We start from the raw sequence: 16,024 nt of genomic DNA, 5'->3' as shown, positions 1-16,024 counted from the left end.
AAGTTTTTGAAAAACCAGGGCGATCTCTTGAAGAACAGAATTATTTCTCCAGAAGCAATTCCAGATTGTTGCCAAAGGATATTTTAAAAAATACAGGCCAACTTAGACATTTTGTTTCTTTAGAATTCATTTCTCTGCTTATTGGCATTTCCCAAAGCATATGCAGGGTCTTGGCTCTTTAAGGCGAGTTTGATGCTCTCCTCTAATGTCAAGCAGGACATGTGGATCAGATTCACCATCCTCTGTTCTTTTTAAAGGACAGGTCTATATAAAACAGAAGAAGCTTTCTATGCAGATCAAAATTGCAAGATGAGTATCACACCAGTCAGAATAGCCATCATCAAAAAGTCTACAAATAGTTAATGCTGGGAGTGTGGAGAAAAGGGAATCCTCCAACAGTGTTGGTGAGAATGTAAATCGGTGCAGCCACTATGGAGAACAGTATGGAGGTTCCTTAAAAAACTAAAAATAGAACTACCGCCTGTTCTAGCGATCCCACCTCTAGGCATATATCTGGAAAAGACAAAAACTGTAATTCAGAAAGACACAGGTCTCCAGTGTTCATAGCAGCACTATTTACAACAGCTAAGAAACGGAAGCAATCCAAGTGTCTGTCAACAGATGAACGAGTGAAAGAGATGTGGTATAGAGAAACAAGGGAATATACTCAGCCAGAAAAAAGAATGAAATAATGCCATTTATGGCGCCATGGATGGACCTGGAGATTATCATACTAAGTGTGGTCAGACAGAGAAAGACAGATATTATATGATGTCACTTATACATGAAATCTAAAAAAATGACACAAATAAAATTACAAAAGAGAAACAGACTCACAGACATTGAAAACAAACTTATGGTTACCAAAAGGGAAAGATTGGAGGAGGTATAAATTAGGAGTTTGGGATTAACAGACACACACTCAGTTCAGTTGCTCAGTTGTGTCCGATTCGTTGCAACCCCATGGAAGCACACCAGGCTTCCCTGTCCATTACCAACTCCCGAAGCTTGCTCAAACTCATGTCCATTCAGCTGGTGATGCCATCCAACCATCTCATCCTCTTCTCCTCCTGCCTTCAATCTTTCCCAGCATCAGGGTCTTTTCCGATGAGTCAGTTCTTCACATCAGGTGGCCAGAGTATTAGAGTTTCAGCTTCAGCATCAGCCCTTCCAATGAGTATTCAGGACTGGTTTCCTTTAGGATTGACTGGTTTGATCTTCCAGTCTGTGGGACTCTGAAGAGTCTTCTCCAGCACCACAGTTCAAAAGCATCAATTCTTTGGTGCTCAGCTTTCTTTATAGCTTTTCACATCCATACGTGACCACTGGAAAAACCATAGCTTTGACTAAACGGACCTTTGTTGGCAAAGTAATGTCTCTGTTTTTTAATATGCTGTCTAGGTTGCTCATAGCTTTTTTCCCAAGGAACAAGCGTCTTTTGATTTCATGGTGCAGTCACCATCTGCAGTGATTTTGGAGTCTAAGAAAATAAAAGTCTCTCGCTATTCCCAATTTTCCCTATCTATTTGCCATGAAGTGATGGGACCAGATGCCATGATCTTAGTTTTCTGAATGTTGAGTTTTAAGCCAACTTTTTCACTCTCCTCTTTCACTTTCATCAAGAGGCTCTTTAGTTCTTCTTCACTTTCTGTCATAAAGGTGGTGTCATCTGCATATCTGAGGTTATTGATATTTCTCCCGGCAATCTTGATTCCAGCTTGTGCTTCATCCAGCCTGGCATTTCGCGTGATGGGCTCTGCATACAAGTTAAATAAGCAGAGTTTGTGTGTGTAACAGGTACACAATACTATGTATAAAATAGATAAACAACAATGACCTACTTAAAGCACAGGGGACTATAATCAGTATCTTGTAATAACCTAAAATGGAAAAGATTCTGAAACAGAATATGTATATATAAATTAATTATATATATATATATATAAATTAAAATTTATATTAATGTCCCTGGTGAATTTACAGAAGCCCAGAGCTTCCCTGGTGGCTCAAATGGTAAAGAATCCACCTGCAATGCAGGTGGCCAAGGTTCAATCCCTGGGTCAGGAAGTCAGCCTGGAGAAGGAAATGGCTATCCATTCCAGTATTCTTGCCTGGACAGAGGAGCCTGGTAGGCTCCAGTCCATGGGGTCGCAAAGGGTCAGGCACAACTAAGCACCTAAGCACAGCAGACAGAACATCATTTATCAATGCCCTGGACAAAATAAAATGAGCTTTGTTCTGGTGGAGAATGAATTGGGTATTTTCTGTTGTTTATTTTATAATGCCTATTGTTCCTGACTCCAGAGAGAGTATAGTCCTCTGTTCTTTTTGGATGTTAAACAAAATAGGTCAAACAAAACCCAGCCCAGCAAAACAGCTTATCTGCACTCATCAGCAAAATGGCAAATAGAGATGTCCCTGGCACTAGATGGGTGGTCAGTCAGAGGTGGGATATAAAATGCCAGCCTGTTCTGCTCTCTAGGATGGCTCTGGAAGGTCAAGTTCATTGTCACTGGAAATGCCTGCAGGCAGAGATATGAAAAGTCATTGTCTGGTCCCTTTTTTCCTCCTGCTATTTTTAGCTCTTGTTAGAGAGATCAATTTTAGTTAACTGCAGAGGAGGGCTTAAAATCGTGCTCGAGTTTCAAGTACACTGGCTATATTTAGATTTTTTTTCCAAATTCTTGTCCATCAAAACATGCCATGGTAAAGCAGTTTTGCTGGTTTGCTTCTGTGTGTACATTGTTTCTCCCCAAAGGGAAAAATAAATGTCATTAATTCATGTCACTTATAAGGAAGAAACATTTTCTATTCCAGGCTCATTGATTCCGAGGTAGCGAAAAATTCCATTTTTAAAATATAGATGAACACCTATATTTGGGGTGCCAGTAGCATGACCATTATATAAGCCCCAGTTCTTGTTCAACAGTTCCTGTATTCTGATCACAGACGTGAAAAGCAAATAAAACAGCCAGTCCCTGGGCTCCATTTATTACAGTCTCCGCACGTCACCCCCCATGGGAGGGATGCACATTTGTGAGCCAGGGACGTGCACTCCTCATTTTCCACCTCCTTTGGAAGAATTTTCCCTGGGGGGAAAATATGTTAAAAGGGCTTATCTTCTAAGTCTATATTCCACAATTATCCTCAGTCATTACTGAGTAGCAATAGGAAGTGCTTCCTTATTTCACAGGTAAAACGTGCACGTTGTAGAAAAACAGAAAAGACACAGAACCAAGACTTGGAAGTGGGTGCACATCCATAGCTATTCCCATAGCCAGACCCCTAATCCTGGGAAAGGATGAACAGGGTGATCACTCCCAGGCCGGGGGACCTCCTGATACTATGGCCAAGCACACTCTTCTCTTCCCCACGTCTGCACTTTGCTCTCATCCCTGGAGCCCAAGCCCCACCTCACAGACTCCCGGCTTTCTCTTTACCTTCCCACCTTCTCCCTCTGTGGCTCCCTCGGTCCCTCACCTCTCCCCAGGGTTCCATGCCTTGGTCCCAACCACTGATTCAGGCCTCTGTCTGTGGTCCACACCAAGTGCCTCCAGGTCCTAAATGACTCAGGAGGGAATGAAGATAAATGGCCCCTTAATCCAGCCTTAGAGGGAAATGCAAAGAAGATAAGCAAACTTTCCTTTTTTTTTTAACTGAAAGATAGTTAATTTCCAGTATTAATTTCAGGAGAATAGCATCATGATTCAGTGTTTTTATAGATTACACTCCATTAAAAGTTACTACAAAATAATGGCTATAATTCCCTGTGCTGTTCAATATATCCTCGTGTGCACGCTAATTGCTTCCGTCGTCTCCAACCCTGTGTATCCCTATAGACTGTAGCCCGCCAGGCTCCTCTGTCCATGGGATTCTTCAGGCAAGAAAACTGGAGTAGGTTGCCATTCCCTCCTACAGGGGATCCTCCCAACCCAGGGATCGAACCTGCATCTCTTGGCAGGCTGGTTCTCTACCACTAGCACCACCTGCAAGCCCTCAGTATATCCTGATTTCTTATATATTTTATGCATGTAGTTTGCACCTCTTAATCCCCTACCCCTATATTGCACCCCCTTCCTTCTCCCCACTGGAAACCACTGGCTTGTTCTTAGTATCTGTGAGTCAGTTTTTGTTTTGCTATATATTGTAAATGTATACATTGCTTTATACATTCATTTTTCTTTAAGATTCAACATATAAATGATATCATATAGTATTTGTCTTTGACATTTTACTAAGCATAAAATTCTGTCTGCTATTGCTCTAAATAGCAGAATTGTTCTATTTTATGGCTGAGTAATATTCATATATATATGTATGTATATAGCAGCTGCATCTTTTTTATGTGTTGATGGGCATTTGGGTTGCTTCTACATCTTGTCTGCTATAAATAATGCTGTGTGAACATTGGGGTTCATGTATCTTTTTAAACTAGTGTTTTTATTTTTTCTCGATAAATATCCAGGAGTGGAATTGCTGGATCTTAGGGTAGTCCTATTTTTAGTTTTTTAAGGAACCTCCATACTGTTTTCCATAGCAGATGCACCAATAATGAACACAGGTTCCCTTTTCTTCACATCCTCACCAACATTTGTTATTTGCAAGGCATTTTGATGATAGCCATTTTAGTGTGAGGCAAGCTTTCTTTTACGGAAATGGAGCACCTCTGAGAACAAAACCATGGAATCGTTCTCCTCTCTCCCCTCACTTCCCTCTCCCTCTCTCTCCCTCCGCCCCTCCTCCATCTTACCAAAGACCACTTCTGTTCTCCTACCTTGAGAAGGGGCAGGCCTGAGGATGGGGGTGGGTAAGGAAAAAGACCTCAGATCTCTCATGTCAGTAATCTTTTCCTAACATGCGCTTATTCCAGACCCGTTGAGGCAGGGAGGTGCTGCCCTGATGTCTCTTCTATGCCCTTCTGAACTCATCCCTCAACTTCGCAGGGGATGTCATGCTTTGACACTCAGGGGACCCCCATTGGAGTCCTACCTCCACCACTTATGTGGGGACCTGGAGCAATTTGCTTCCCCCTCTGCACCTCTCCTTTTTTTGATAAATGGTGGTAATTTGACAAATTGCAAGCACATCATGCAGATGGAATAAGTAGCACTTGTAAAGGATGTAGCCCAGTGCCTGATACGTAGACATTACTGAACTCATGCTGGATGCCATGGTCATTTTTCTCTGAGCAGTATTGTTTAGCAGGACATCCTCAGAGATTCTGGTTTCCTCTGCCTGTGCGTGAATTAAGGTATGTACAACACTTGAAACAGTCTACCGAGCAGTAAGAATGAGTTGCGTGTCCTTAGTGGTGGTGGTTGTTATTCACATGCATTTGTTCCTGGAACTGCCAGTGAAATATTGGAGTTGGTCTATGCTTTGCTTTATCCCCTCTGCCTCCTAGGCTGAGAGGGCGTTCTTCGACAGAAGCTGCATAAAGGAAAGAGATCGAATTGCTCTCCAGTGATCAGTCCGCTCTTGAGTCTATCTCCAGCAGTTTTCTCCCAAACTTTAAATATGAGCCCATGGAACCAGAAAGCAATCCGAGAAAAATTTTGCAAAGGACTCCTCTCTCTGATATGTCTTCCTCCCTAGATTATTTTTTTAAATCCCAAATCCCTCTTCCCACTTCCACTTAGAAAAGTGGTTCTTTCTCCACTCTCAGACTGATCTCGTGAATTGATGACTAGCAAATAGCTGTGAATTGATTTGATTTTGTTTTGACCACATCCCGTGGCTGTCGAATCTCAGTTCCCTGACCAGGGTTAGAACCTGGGCCACGGCAGTGAAAAGGGTGAATTCTCACCACTAGATCACCAGGGAATTCCCATAGCTGTGATTTTTCAAAGTTTCAGTAAATCCCTCTGCCCTGGGTCATGTCCTCTTTGATTTTGTCAAAACTTCCTTGGTGGACCAGTGGTTAAGAGTCTGAACTTCCACTGCAGGGGGTGCGAGTTTCTTCCTTGGTTAGGGAACTAAGATCCTGCATGCCTCGTGGCAGAGCCAAAAAAAAGACAAGATGTAATATGTAGCTGTCAGTCAAGCTCCAACATGAAAAGAGGCATTTTCCATGCTTTAGGATGATAGTTAAACCTCAGGATGTGAGTTTGAATCCCACCTCCACCTTTTATTAGCTATGTGACTTTGAGCAACTTTTTTAACCTCTCTGTGTCTTGGCTTCCTCAACCATAAAATTAGATTGTTGCAAACATCAAATGAGATAATCCTTGTGCATCTACTTATCCAGCTCTGGACATAGTAAATGCTTAGTATGTGTTACCTGCTTACTGTCACTTGATTTTCAAGCCGTATCTTAGTCTACTGAAACATAAGTGCCTATGTTAAGCTCCTAGCTCAGTGTTTCTCGATGTGATATTTTGGAACAGACATTCCTACACATTGAGTACATTTAGCATCTTTGGTCCTCACCTATTAAATGCCAGTATCCACAGTCTACCCAGTCCCTATAACAGTCAAAAAAGAAAAGAAATCCCCACCACATTTCCAGACACTATTGAGAGTGTGGCATATTTGAGAAGCACGCTAGTTGCACTATGGTAGTATTTATCGGTGAAAGTCGCTCAGTCATGTCCGGCTCTTCTGTCCATGGAATTCTCCAGACTACTGGACTGGGTAGCCATTCCTAACCACTGGATCGCCAGAGAATCCCCTGGGTTTCACTATTAAGGAGCCCTCCGTGACTGTCACTCAGCTCAGCCACCTTCTCAGCTTTAACCTTTCATCGGAAACGAAGCTGGCATTACTCGTCTCCCTTATTTCTTATCTAACACTCAGTGAGTTGTGAAGCAAACAGGGAAGAAGCAGGTGCCAGTTGTTCGTCTGAATTAGACTGAATTTTAAGAATGGATGACGGCTTATTAAGGGGAGTGCCGAGAGCATTTGCAGCAGGACCCCTGGACATGGAGCCAGGCTGTGCTGGGTGCTCAGTGCCACTCTGCAGCCTGGATTAAGAGCCCTTCTTATCTGATTAAGAAGAAAACAGAAAGTTCCAGGAGTAAAACCATTCCAGCCTTGGTCAGGCTGAAGAGACACTGCAAGCCCCCACCCCCTAATATTTTTTTTATTGTAAATTTGGACTAAAAGTAACTGCATATATGCCCAGTTAGGGGATAACTGCATACATGCAGTTATTTTTAGTCCCTACACTTTCTTTGTATTCTGTAGCTGGAGGAGAGAGGTTTGTCCAGGTGCAGGCGTGGCAGTCCTGCAGCCAGCGGGCCCGGGTCCCAGGCTTGTCTCAGCTGGACCGGGGCCAGGTACCTCCACCTCCACAGTTGACCAGGGAGGGATGATCCAGGGCTTGTGAGCCTCCCCTCACTGCCACATGCTATCAAGTCCCAACCTAACACTTGAAAGGAAGGGCAATCCAAATGTGAACCCTTTCAAACACATTTCAAATCATGCCATACCCTTCCCTCAATCTCTGTGTTCAACCCCTCAACAGGCAGCCTGTGAAAATTCCATTTTACTTATCCCCATAGGTCAGGACGGAACTGTGCCTGCTGCCTCCTCTTGAAAAAAAAAATTTACAATAAAAAAAATATTAGGGGGTGGGAACTTGCAGCATCTCTTCAGCCTGTCCGACTCTTTGCGACCCCGTGGACTGTAACCCACCAGGCTCCTCTGTCCAGGGGTTTTCCAGGCAAGAATACTGGAGTGGATTGCCATTTCCAATCCATTTCCAATCCAGGGGATCTTCCTGACTCAGGAATCGAACCCACATCTCTTGCATCTCCTGCATTGACAGGCAGATTCTTTACCACTGTACCACCTGGGAATCCCAAAGTTACCATAAGACATGAAAATTAACTCAGTCTATAATTTATAGCCCTTTTATTTTTATAATGTATTAAGCTTTGTCTTCAAAGAAGACTCACTGGCAAGGAAGCCCTACCTAGAGTAACTAGCAACTGGCCGAAAACAAAAGACAAGATGCAGAAGGAATAAGTAGTCCACTTTAGCTAGAGAACAAACATTCACTAAAAACATGAGCTGCCATGAAAGAATATTAAGTTAAAACTAGGCTCTGTTTCAGTAGTTTCTTGTAGAATTTGAAAACAGTAGAATCGTGAGAGGCAGAACTGGAGAGGAGTTATGAGCACCTTCCTTGAAGTCAGGCAGACCTGACCTTGAACCTGACTTTGCCATTCATGACCTGCGTGATCTCAGTGTCCTCCCATATCATCAAGACCTGATGAAACCCCCGTTGCAGAGCTGTTGTAATTAAATACCCAATTTGTGTGAAGCCCTTAGAGCTGCGGTCTGGCGTTCACAAAGGGCTTAGTGAGAAGCTACTGCTGTGTTTTGGGCAGATGGCATGTGTCTGTGACGCCTCCTGTGTCCTGGCACCGAGAGCACAGAGAAAATAGGACAGATACTTGCCCTATTCCAGTAGTTTTCAGCTTAGCTGGAAAGTTAAAACTTAGCTATGTTTGTTTTCAGCAATGCCCAAGCCCTAGACAGTTCTGAAGACCTGCATGAGAATTTAACGTGTGACCACGTGCCAGAGGATTTTGCATGTGCTTGCTGGAAATTCACAGAGTGTGAATTTCTCAGAGGCAGAAGGTAGAAAACTCTGATCTGTGCCTTTTCTGTGAGCTTCTGGCCCTGGCTTCCTTTCCTCCCACAGGGAAAGGACAGTTTGAATACAGACTAGAAGAGATAAGGATGTGAAGGGCAAGCCTTGGCTCGCGTGTCCTTGAAAAGACACGCTGGTCTGCTTGGCTGTCCCATGGGTTCCTTGTCACCTCCTGACCCCAGTGGGTCCCCAAGTAGAGTGACGGCACTGACGTCAGCTTTTGTGGTAGAAGAATTAGCTGAAGCCCGAAGGGAGAAAAAGGCCCAAAACAGAACAAGTCAATCCAGCAAAACCAAAGCTATGTCTTTTATTCTGTGGACTCTCAGCAGCTGTTGGGCTTTGCTGGATTTTGATAGTAAGAAAGTTTCCAAAAATAGAACAGAGAAATGTCAGCGTTAATGGGGTCACAGCAGTGAAACAGCTCTACGACCAAGCAATCTGACTTTGTTAACTCGACGTGAAAGTTACCCTGCTCAGGGTGTCTGCTTGTGCCTGATCCCCATCCCAAGTGTGGCCCCAGCACATTGGGTCCAAGAGGTAAGCATCTCCTTGGGAATGGATATATGCATTGCAACTAGAGGTGTCTCTAAGAGAATGTTCTTTATCCAAGTCAGGGCAAAGAAAGGGTTTCATCAACACCTTCATTATGTATATTTTACTACTTTTTTTTTTTTTTTTTTGGTCTGAAAGCTAGCTTCTTTCCAATAGACGAGGCAAGGGGGAGCGTCTGGTCGGTCCCCTGGCCGGGGTCCCTGCTGTCACCATCTCATCCCTGGTCGCCTGGTCTCCATCTGCCATGGCAGATCATTTTTTGTCATCTGTTCATCAGAGGATGAGAGACTGTCGCCCACTTCATCCTTGTATCCACCCTTGTATCCATCCATTCGTTGCCGATGAGACCACAGGAGCCACTAGTGTCTCTACGAAAGGCACTGCTTCTCTAAACGTGAGAGTGTTGAAGAAATCCTGTGCAGAAAAACAAGAACTACCTCATCTGATTACTCAGAAATTATTTCTTTCTCTGCCTCTTGTCTGAAGGTGTCTGTCATTTAGATTTGCAAAATGTCCTGGTTGGGGGTGAGATAAAATTGTAGAAATCCTGGGAATGGTGACCTTCATCCCTGTCCACAGAATCTTGCTGTCCTCCCAGAAACAAAGATGAGATGCCAAAGATGAATGAGTGCTGGTGGCTGGGAGGAGCTGCAGAGCTGATCTGGGATGGCTTCTCCCTTCTGCATCATCAGCATCCCTCGCTCTGTTACCTTCTCCCCTCACTGTTATCATTTTCCAACAAAAAAATTAGGATGCAGAGTGGAGGAAGGGAGGGGGAAACTACTTGCACACCAGCATCCTCCCAGGGCCGCAGCCCCCTGCCTACCACACCAAACCGTATAGGAATGGCCACTGACCTGCTGAAACACAGAGAAGCACCTGGGGGTGCTGGGTACCAAAGTAGATGCCGCTGCATCCCAGCTGCAGGTTTGCATCCTCATGCTGGTAGACTCTATTTCCAGCAAACAACCCAATAAACTGACAGGTGTTTGAAAACCACTTTTCAAAGAAGCCACCACCCAGGTCTGCCCACCTGTCACCCAGAGCCTCTCCTGAAACTCTCAGGTGGAACCGGCTGCACTGAGCTTTCCCTCCTTAGCTGCATCTGCAGTGGTTCTTCTCCCGTGGGATTTTGATAAAATGGCAAGCTGTAAAAGAGAATGGAGCAAACACAATGAAATGATCTGTGAGTTGCAACAGTGTGTAGATCACAACTACGTGTATGCGTAGAATACCAACTTTACAGTCGATTACAGGAAAGTTAGTAGACTGTCCATCCCTCTTCCCCAGTGGGGAAGCAAAGCCTCGCAGGAGTAACCCACACAGATATCTCCTTCTAGTTCTGTTCCTGTCCCCTGTTTTTGTCACTCTGCTCTCCTGAATCTAAACTGGCCCCGTCATCTCACCGTATCAGAGATGTCAACCTCATTGATGCAACTCTTTCTACCTACAGTTTCACCCAGTCTTGACTCTAACCTATAGAGTCTTTATGAGCTGTATTTCTGTGGTTTGGGTTAGTTCTTGCCCCCTCTGCTGCTTGCCAAGTTCCTGGGAAGTGCTGGAAGTGTCACACTTCATTTTTGTGAAATACCCAGTGCCTTCATCTAGGATGTCGGTGGGCAGGGGAGTCCAATTACGACTTCTCTGACTCTTACCAGAGAGGGAACGCCCTTAGCAGGGTCTGGCTGTATTCATTTGCTAGGGTTGCCATAACTGGACCACAAACCGAGCGGCTTACACAGAGCAGTGTGTTGCCTCAGGCCCTGGAGTTTAGGAGTCCTAGATCAAGGTGTCGACAGGGCCATGCTCCCTCTGAAGGTGCTGGAGAAGGATCTGGTCCAGGCTTCTCCTGTAGCTTCTGGTCGATCCGCAGATGACGGCAACACAACTCCGGTCTTCACGTGGAGTTCTCCTTGGATGAGGCAGGCATCCTAATTTCCCCATTTTATACAGACACTGGTCGTTTTGAAATAGGGCCCACCCTCATCTCCTCATTTTAACTTAGTCATTGGCAAAGACACTATTTCCCAAGAAGGTCGCAGTCATACATACTGGGGGCTAGGACTGCAGCATCTTGGGAGGGGTGGGATGCAGTTCAACCCATCCAGCAGCTGACTCTGAACACTTACATCGTTCCCAGCATCACCTTAATGCTTATGGCATTATCAGTGCTACTCGTTCCCTAATGTCGCACAAAACTTAAAACTATGCCTTGTAAGCATTCTCTGTTTTCACCATTGATGCTCACCAAGGTGTGCACAGAAGCACAGAAATGCTAGCCTGGCACTGGCCATCTGCAAGGGCACTGTCCACTGCAGATCGAGGCTGACAGGCCAGATACCTGGATTGGGCGGTGTCTGGCTTTGATCCTAGAAGGAGGGTGGGACTTTGGAAACCAGGTGAGACTATAGCACATAAAGGGCTTCCCAGGTGGCGCTAGTGGAAAAGAACCTGCCTGCCAATGCAGGAGATGCAAGAGGCGTGTGTTTGATCCCTGGGTTGGAAAGATCCCCTGGAAAAGGGAATGGCAATCCACTCCAGTATTCTTGCTTGGAGAATCCCATGGAAAGATGAGCCTGGAGGGCTACAGTCCATGGGGGTAGCAAAGAGTTGGGCACGAATGAAGCGACTTAGCATGCATGCATAGCAAATAAAAGTAGCTGGTTGGATGGGTATAAAAACGTGGCTGTCATGACTGATGGGAGATGATGCAGAGTCTTTTGTCCTAGAGTCTAAGAAATGATGACTCGATCCAGGGATATCTGGAAAGCCGCTGACCAGGTGGGTCTCTGGGAGAGATTGCTTCTGGGTGTTTCCCATTCATGAAGGATGGGAAACGAAGGAGAGGATGTCGGAAGAAGATTCAAAAAAGTGTGTCAGCAGTTAAGCTGAGAAGTTAAGAGCGTGTAAATTGATAAGGTCCTCTGTGCCTGTCCCCTCCCGGACGCCTTCTACTTGTCTTTAGACCCAGGTCAGCTGTCGCCTCCATGGGGAAGCCTTTCAGAGTTACTTGCTCCTTGCAGTTTGGTACCCTTGACTTATATCACCACCCTAGCACTTAGCATTGCATTTTGCGACACTTTGTGTCCACGTGCCGTCACTGCACTGTGCTCGTGTGAAGGACGCCAGTGGTTTTGACTATGTCTTGTAATGAGCGATGTGTCAGACCATGGGAGATGCTCACCAGATACTTCCTGAAAGCAAACAGGTACAGACAGGAGGTCAGTCGGCTACTAGTGAAGTGATCGCAAGAGGAGCCAGTCAAATATAGACCGATAGACTCTTGGAACGGGAGGGGCCTTGACTATCATCTGATAACCCCATTACCCGGTAACCATGGCAGATCCAAGATGAGTGGGGATCCTACCTTACTCCAGTCTGGGGCAGCTCTCACCTTAGGAAATTGTCCAGAAGGAGGAGAACTTGGAGAACCTTCTCCGAAAGATGATGGAGTGAAGGGATGGGTTCAAGGTTAGCTGTTAGCAGCCATGCTGGGAAATAGAAGAGAAACGGGTAACTTACAGCTGGGCCCACTGAGTCATCACCCCAACCCTTCAGACTTGTTATTGCCATTTTGAAGTTTATAGCAGTGGAAGTTGAAGCTTAGAGAGGTGAGGGGGCCTGCCAGGGGCTGTCCAGGTGACAGCCGGTAGACTTGAGATGGAGACAGATCCATCCCATTCTGCTTTCCGACACCATCTCCCAGTATCTCTCGAGACATGTTAAAATGCCCCCTCACTTCCTAAACAAACTTCATCAAATAATCAGTTTAGAGTTCCCTCCCACCTTCTCATCCCCGTTCCACTTGCTTTGTAGGAGAGAAGTATGAGCTGCACGCAGGGACCGAGTCCACCCCCAGCGTCGTCGTGCATGTGTGCGACAGTGACATCGAGGAGGAAGAGGATCCAAAGACATCCCCGAAGCCAAAAATCATCCAGACCCGACGTCCTGGCCCGCCGCCCTCCGTGTCCAACTGAGCTCACCACTCCGCCTCCAAGAGAATATCCGTCTACTCTTTACCATGCTTTTTTTTTTCTCCCTGTTGTTTGTTTGTCGGAAAAAAAAAATAATTGCCTTTAAATCCCTGGGTGTTTGGTTGTTTGAAATTCCTTCGTTGTAATCAAGCCTCTCGGACAAAAGGGCTAGGAAAAGGTGATAAGTTTCCTGATCATATCATACCCACCGAGTATAATCCATTATTTAGGAGGTTCTAGGAAAAAAAAAAAAGTAGTATTTTCTTATTAAATGGTCAGCACAGCCTATATACCTTCATGCTCTCATGTGGATCCAAGCCGGAGACATCAGTGACAAATAGCTCCTGTGTTGTTTGTGAACCGTTCCAGTCCCAGTTCTGATGTGTGTGCGTTGTTTTTTCTTCCTGGCCACTTAAGTAGGACCATAAGTAAACTTGACTTTGATTGCATGAGATTTCCCTATCTGGTCTCCCCAGTCCTCTGCATCCCAACATTCCCAGGACATGCATGATCACCAGCATTTATTTTTGTGATTTGAAGATACACTATAAGTCACCGATTGTCAGCATCCAGTCATGTCCTATCTAGGTTAGCAAAATTATCAGCGTCCTCCAGCTGAACAAGTCTGGGTAATTGTCACTCTTTGGAGTCAAAGACTTCATAGCTCTGTGAAAATTTCTGGAGGAAAAACTGAGCTTGGCCCCAAAGATAACCCTCAGTAGATTTTAAACATGATTCCCTTGTCAATCTTTCCCAGCCTCCTTGGGGAGGCTTGTCCAGGGTGATAGAGACCGATTTCAGACAAACCTATTTATTACAAAAGTCTCATGGTGTCTGAACGATTGTTTTGTTTTTTTTTTCCTTCTCTTTGTATATTTGTACAAATGTTTCAGCTGTGCTTTTAAAAATCTGGATGTTTTTTATTTAGTGATTCTTCAGCCATTAGCTGCTTTAAAACATATGTGCATTGCTTATGAATGCATTCATATATTAATACAGGTAATCTGATAATATTACACTCTATTATGTATAATGCTGAATTTTGAAAGGGCACAAAACTTCTCTTGCCAATATATAAACAGTTAGCCAACATCTTTGCTATCAAGACCAGTTGTTTTTAAATAAAGTGAAGAAGCAAGTGTCAGCTGCAGGCAGTTGGAATGCAGCTAAATCAACATAGCAGCTGCTGAGCATGTTCAAAGGGAAAGATGGATCCATAAATGTGTGTGCAAGTCCTACTCATGCAATGCTCATATTGCTCAAAAACGTATTTGTTTTGTTACATGTGATTTTTCTATTTCTCTAGCCCAAAGTGCATTACAGAAGATACACCTATAGAACCATTACCTTCTGCTCAATGTGCCAGGCCTCATCTACTCCTGTACGTTCAGTGACTTTCTTTAGATGCAAATGTCAATTACAACGGAGTGGGGAAATACTGTCACTACCCAAGCCTCAGAAAAACACACGAGAACAGTAACACAGCCACCTGATGGAAGGATTGTTGTGGTTTTTGATTAAGGTGTATGCTAGTTTCATCAGAAACTGAAAACATTAGACTGATTACTCAGAAATAAAAGTCCGTTTTACTGTGAATATAGCAATATAGTACTGAACACAGTACAGATGAAACTGAGGACAGCGCTGCTTGTAAAATCCTGAGTTTCCATAAGAAAAACGAAGGCTCCTTTGAAAAATAAAGTCTGAGGAGTATATAATAAGCAAACGCTTTGACTTTCCTTTGCTGTGGAGGTTTTTGGGTTTTCATGGACAAACAAGATTAGACCTAATAGTGGAGAATGCTGCCCTCTAGTGAAGCAAGCTGAGAACTACAGGCTTCAGCCATTTTTGTGCTGACTCGATCATTTGTGGGTTCTTTGACTTTTTAAACAGCTCAGAATTTTCCAAAAAAGGCAGATTCTAGAGAAATCTGGATGAGAGAAACTATTTGGAAATGACTTTCCAGTGTTTCAAAACAGTTCCATCAGACGTTTCCAACCAAATTTAGTCAAAGTTGAAATGACAATTGTGTGTCATCAAAAAATAAAAACTCAGTGGAGTGTATGACAGGTGGTTAGTCTTGGCCACACTTATTGCAAAATGTCGATGTTAATCTATCTCAGATCAAGTAATTCTCTCATGAGATTGGGTTTGGGGAGGTGGAGAGAGGTACATATCCCAGGAGATGGGGAGGAAACAGACTAGACTCCCCTCCAAGCATCGTGAAAGTCAGAATTGCCTCAGTGTCCCCCTGACCCACAGGATGCAAGCCTATTCAGCTCTATTTTGTTTGAAAAGTTTAACTGTGGAGGGGGAGGGGAAGATTCCCACCAACTGAATCATTTGTGCACGTGTATAGCTCAAAGAGCTTAGATTTCAAATATAACTGGTGAATGACTCTGTTCATGTAGTGTAATTTCTGTGTTGTCTGCCTGAATTGGATCTATCTGATGGTTATTGTGGAGGAGGGAGGCTCAGTCTCTAGTCTTTCCAAGACGTTATCAAAAGATGAAATGAACTCAGCTCTTCCTGAAAGGGAGGGGGGAGGGGGCGGGGGAGGAGGGGAGTGGGCAGAGCTGGTTGGCAGCAGGTCGTGAAAGAAGAAGAATTTGGAGAGGTGGGTCGGGCTCTGATAAGCGGTCTGGGAGACACCCCTGTTTATTGTCATAGTTCAGCCAGCTTGATCCTAAGTGTACCCAGACTCTTTTAACATCATCCCCACTCTATTTTCTTTAAAATGCTATCTTAGACCTAAAAGTGAAAGCCACACGGTCATGTTGGACTCTCTGCGACCCCATGGACTATACATAGAATTTTCCGTGCAATTCTCCAGGTCAGAGTGCTGGAGTGGGTAGCCTTTCCCTTCTCCTGGGGATCTTCCCAACCCAGGGATCAAACC

At 44.5% G+C, this 16,024-nt stretch overlaps 1 protein-coding gene across 1 annotated transcript in view; it reads left to right on the top strand.

Annotated features, from left to right (window-relative positions):
• The window catches only part of RCAN2 (regulator of calcineurin 2), a 268,922-nt gene extending 253,395 nt beyond the window's left edge, over positions 1-15,527 (top strand). Inside the window, exon 5 of the mRNA XM_065912961.1 lies at positions 12,968-15,527. Within this exon, the coding sequence (XP_065769033.1) occupies positions 12,968-13,128 (161 nt within the window). The 3' untranslated portion in view covers positions 13,129-15,527. The remainder of the gene's footprint in view (positions 1-12,967) is intronic.
• The last annotated feature ends 497 nt before the right edge of the window (positions 15,528-16,024 follow it).

Source organism: Muntiacus reevesi, chromosome 20 (genome assembly GCF_963930625.1).
Source record: "Muntiacus reevesi chromosome 20, mMunRee1.1, whole genome shotgun sequence".
Taxonomy (NCBI): Eukaryota; Metazoa; Chordata; class Mammalia; order Artiodactyla; family Cervidae; genus Muntiacus; species Muntiacus reevesi.
The sequence above is the reverse complement of the archived record's forward strand: the minus strand, read 5'-3'. Positions and strand labels throughout refer to the sequence as shown.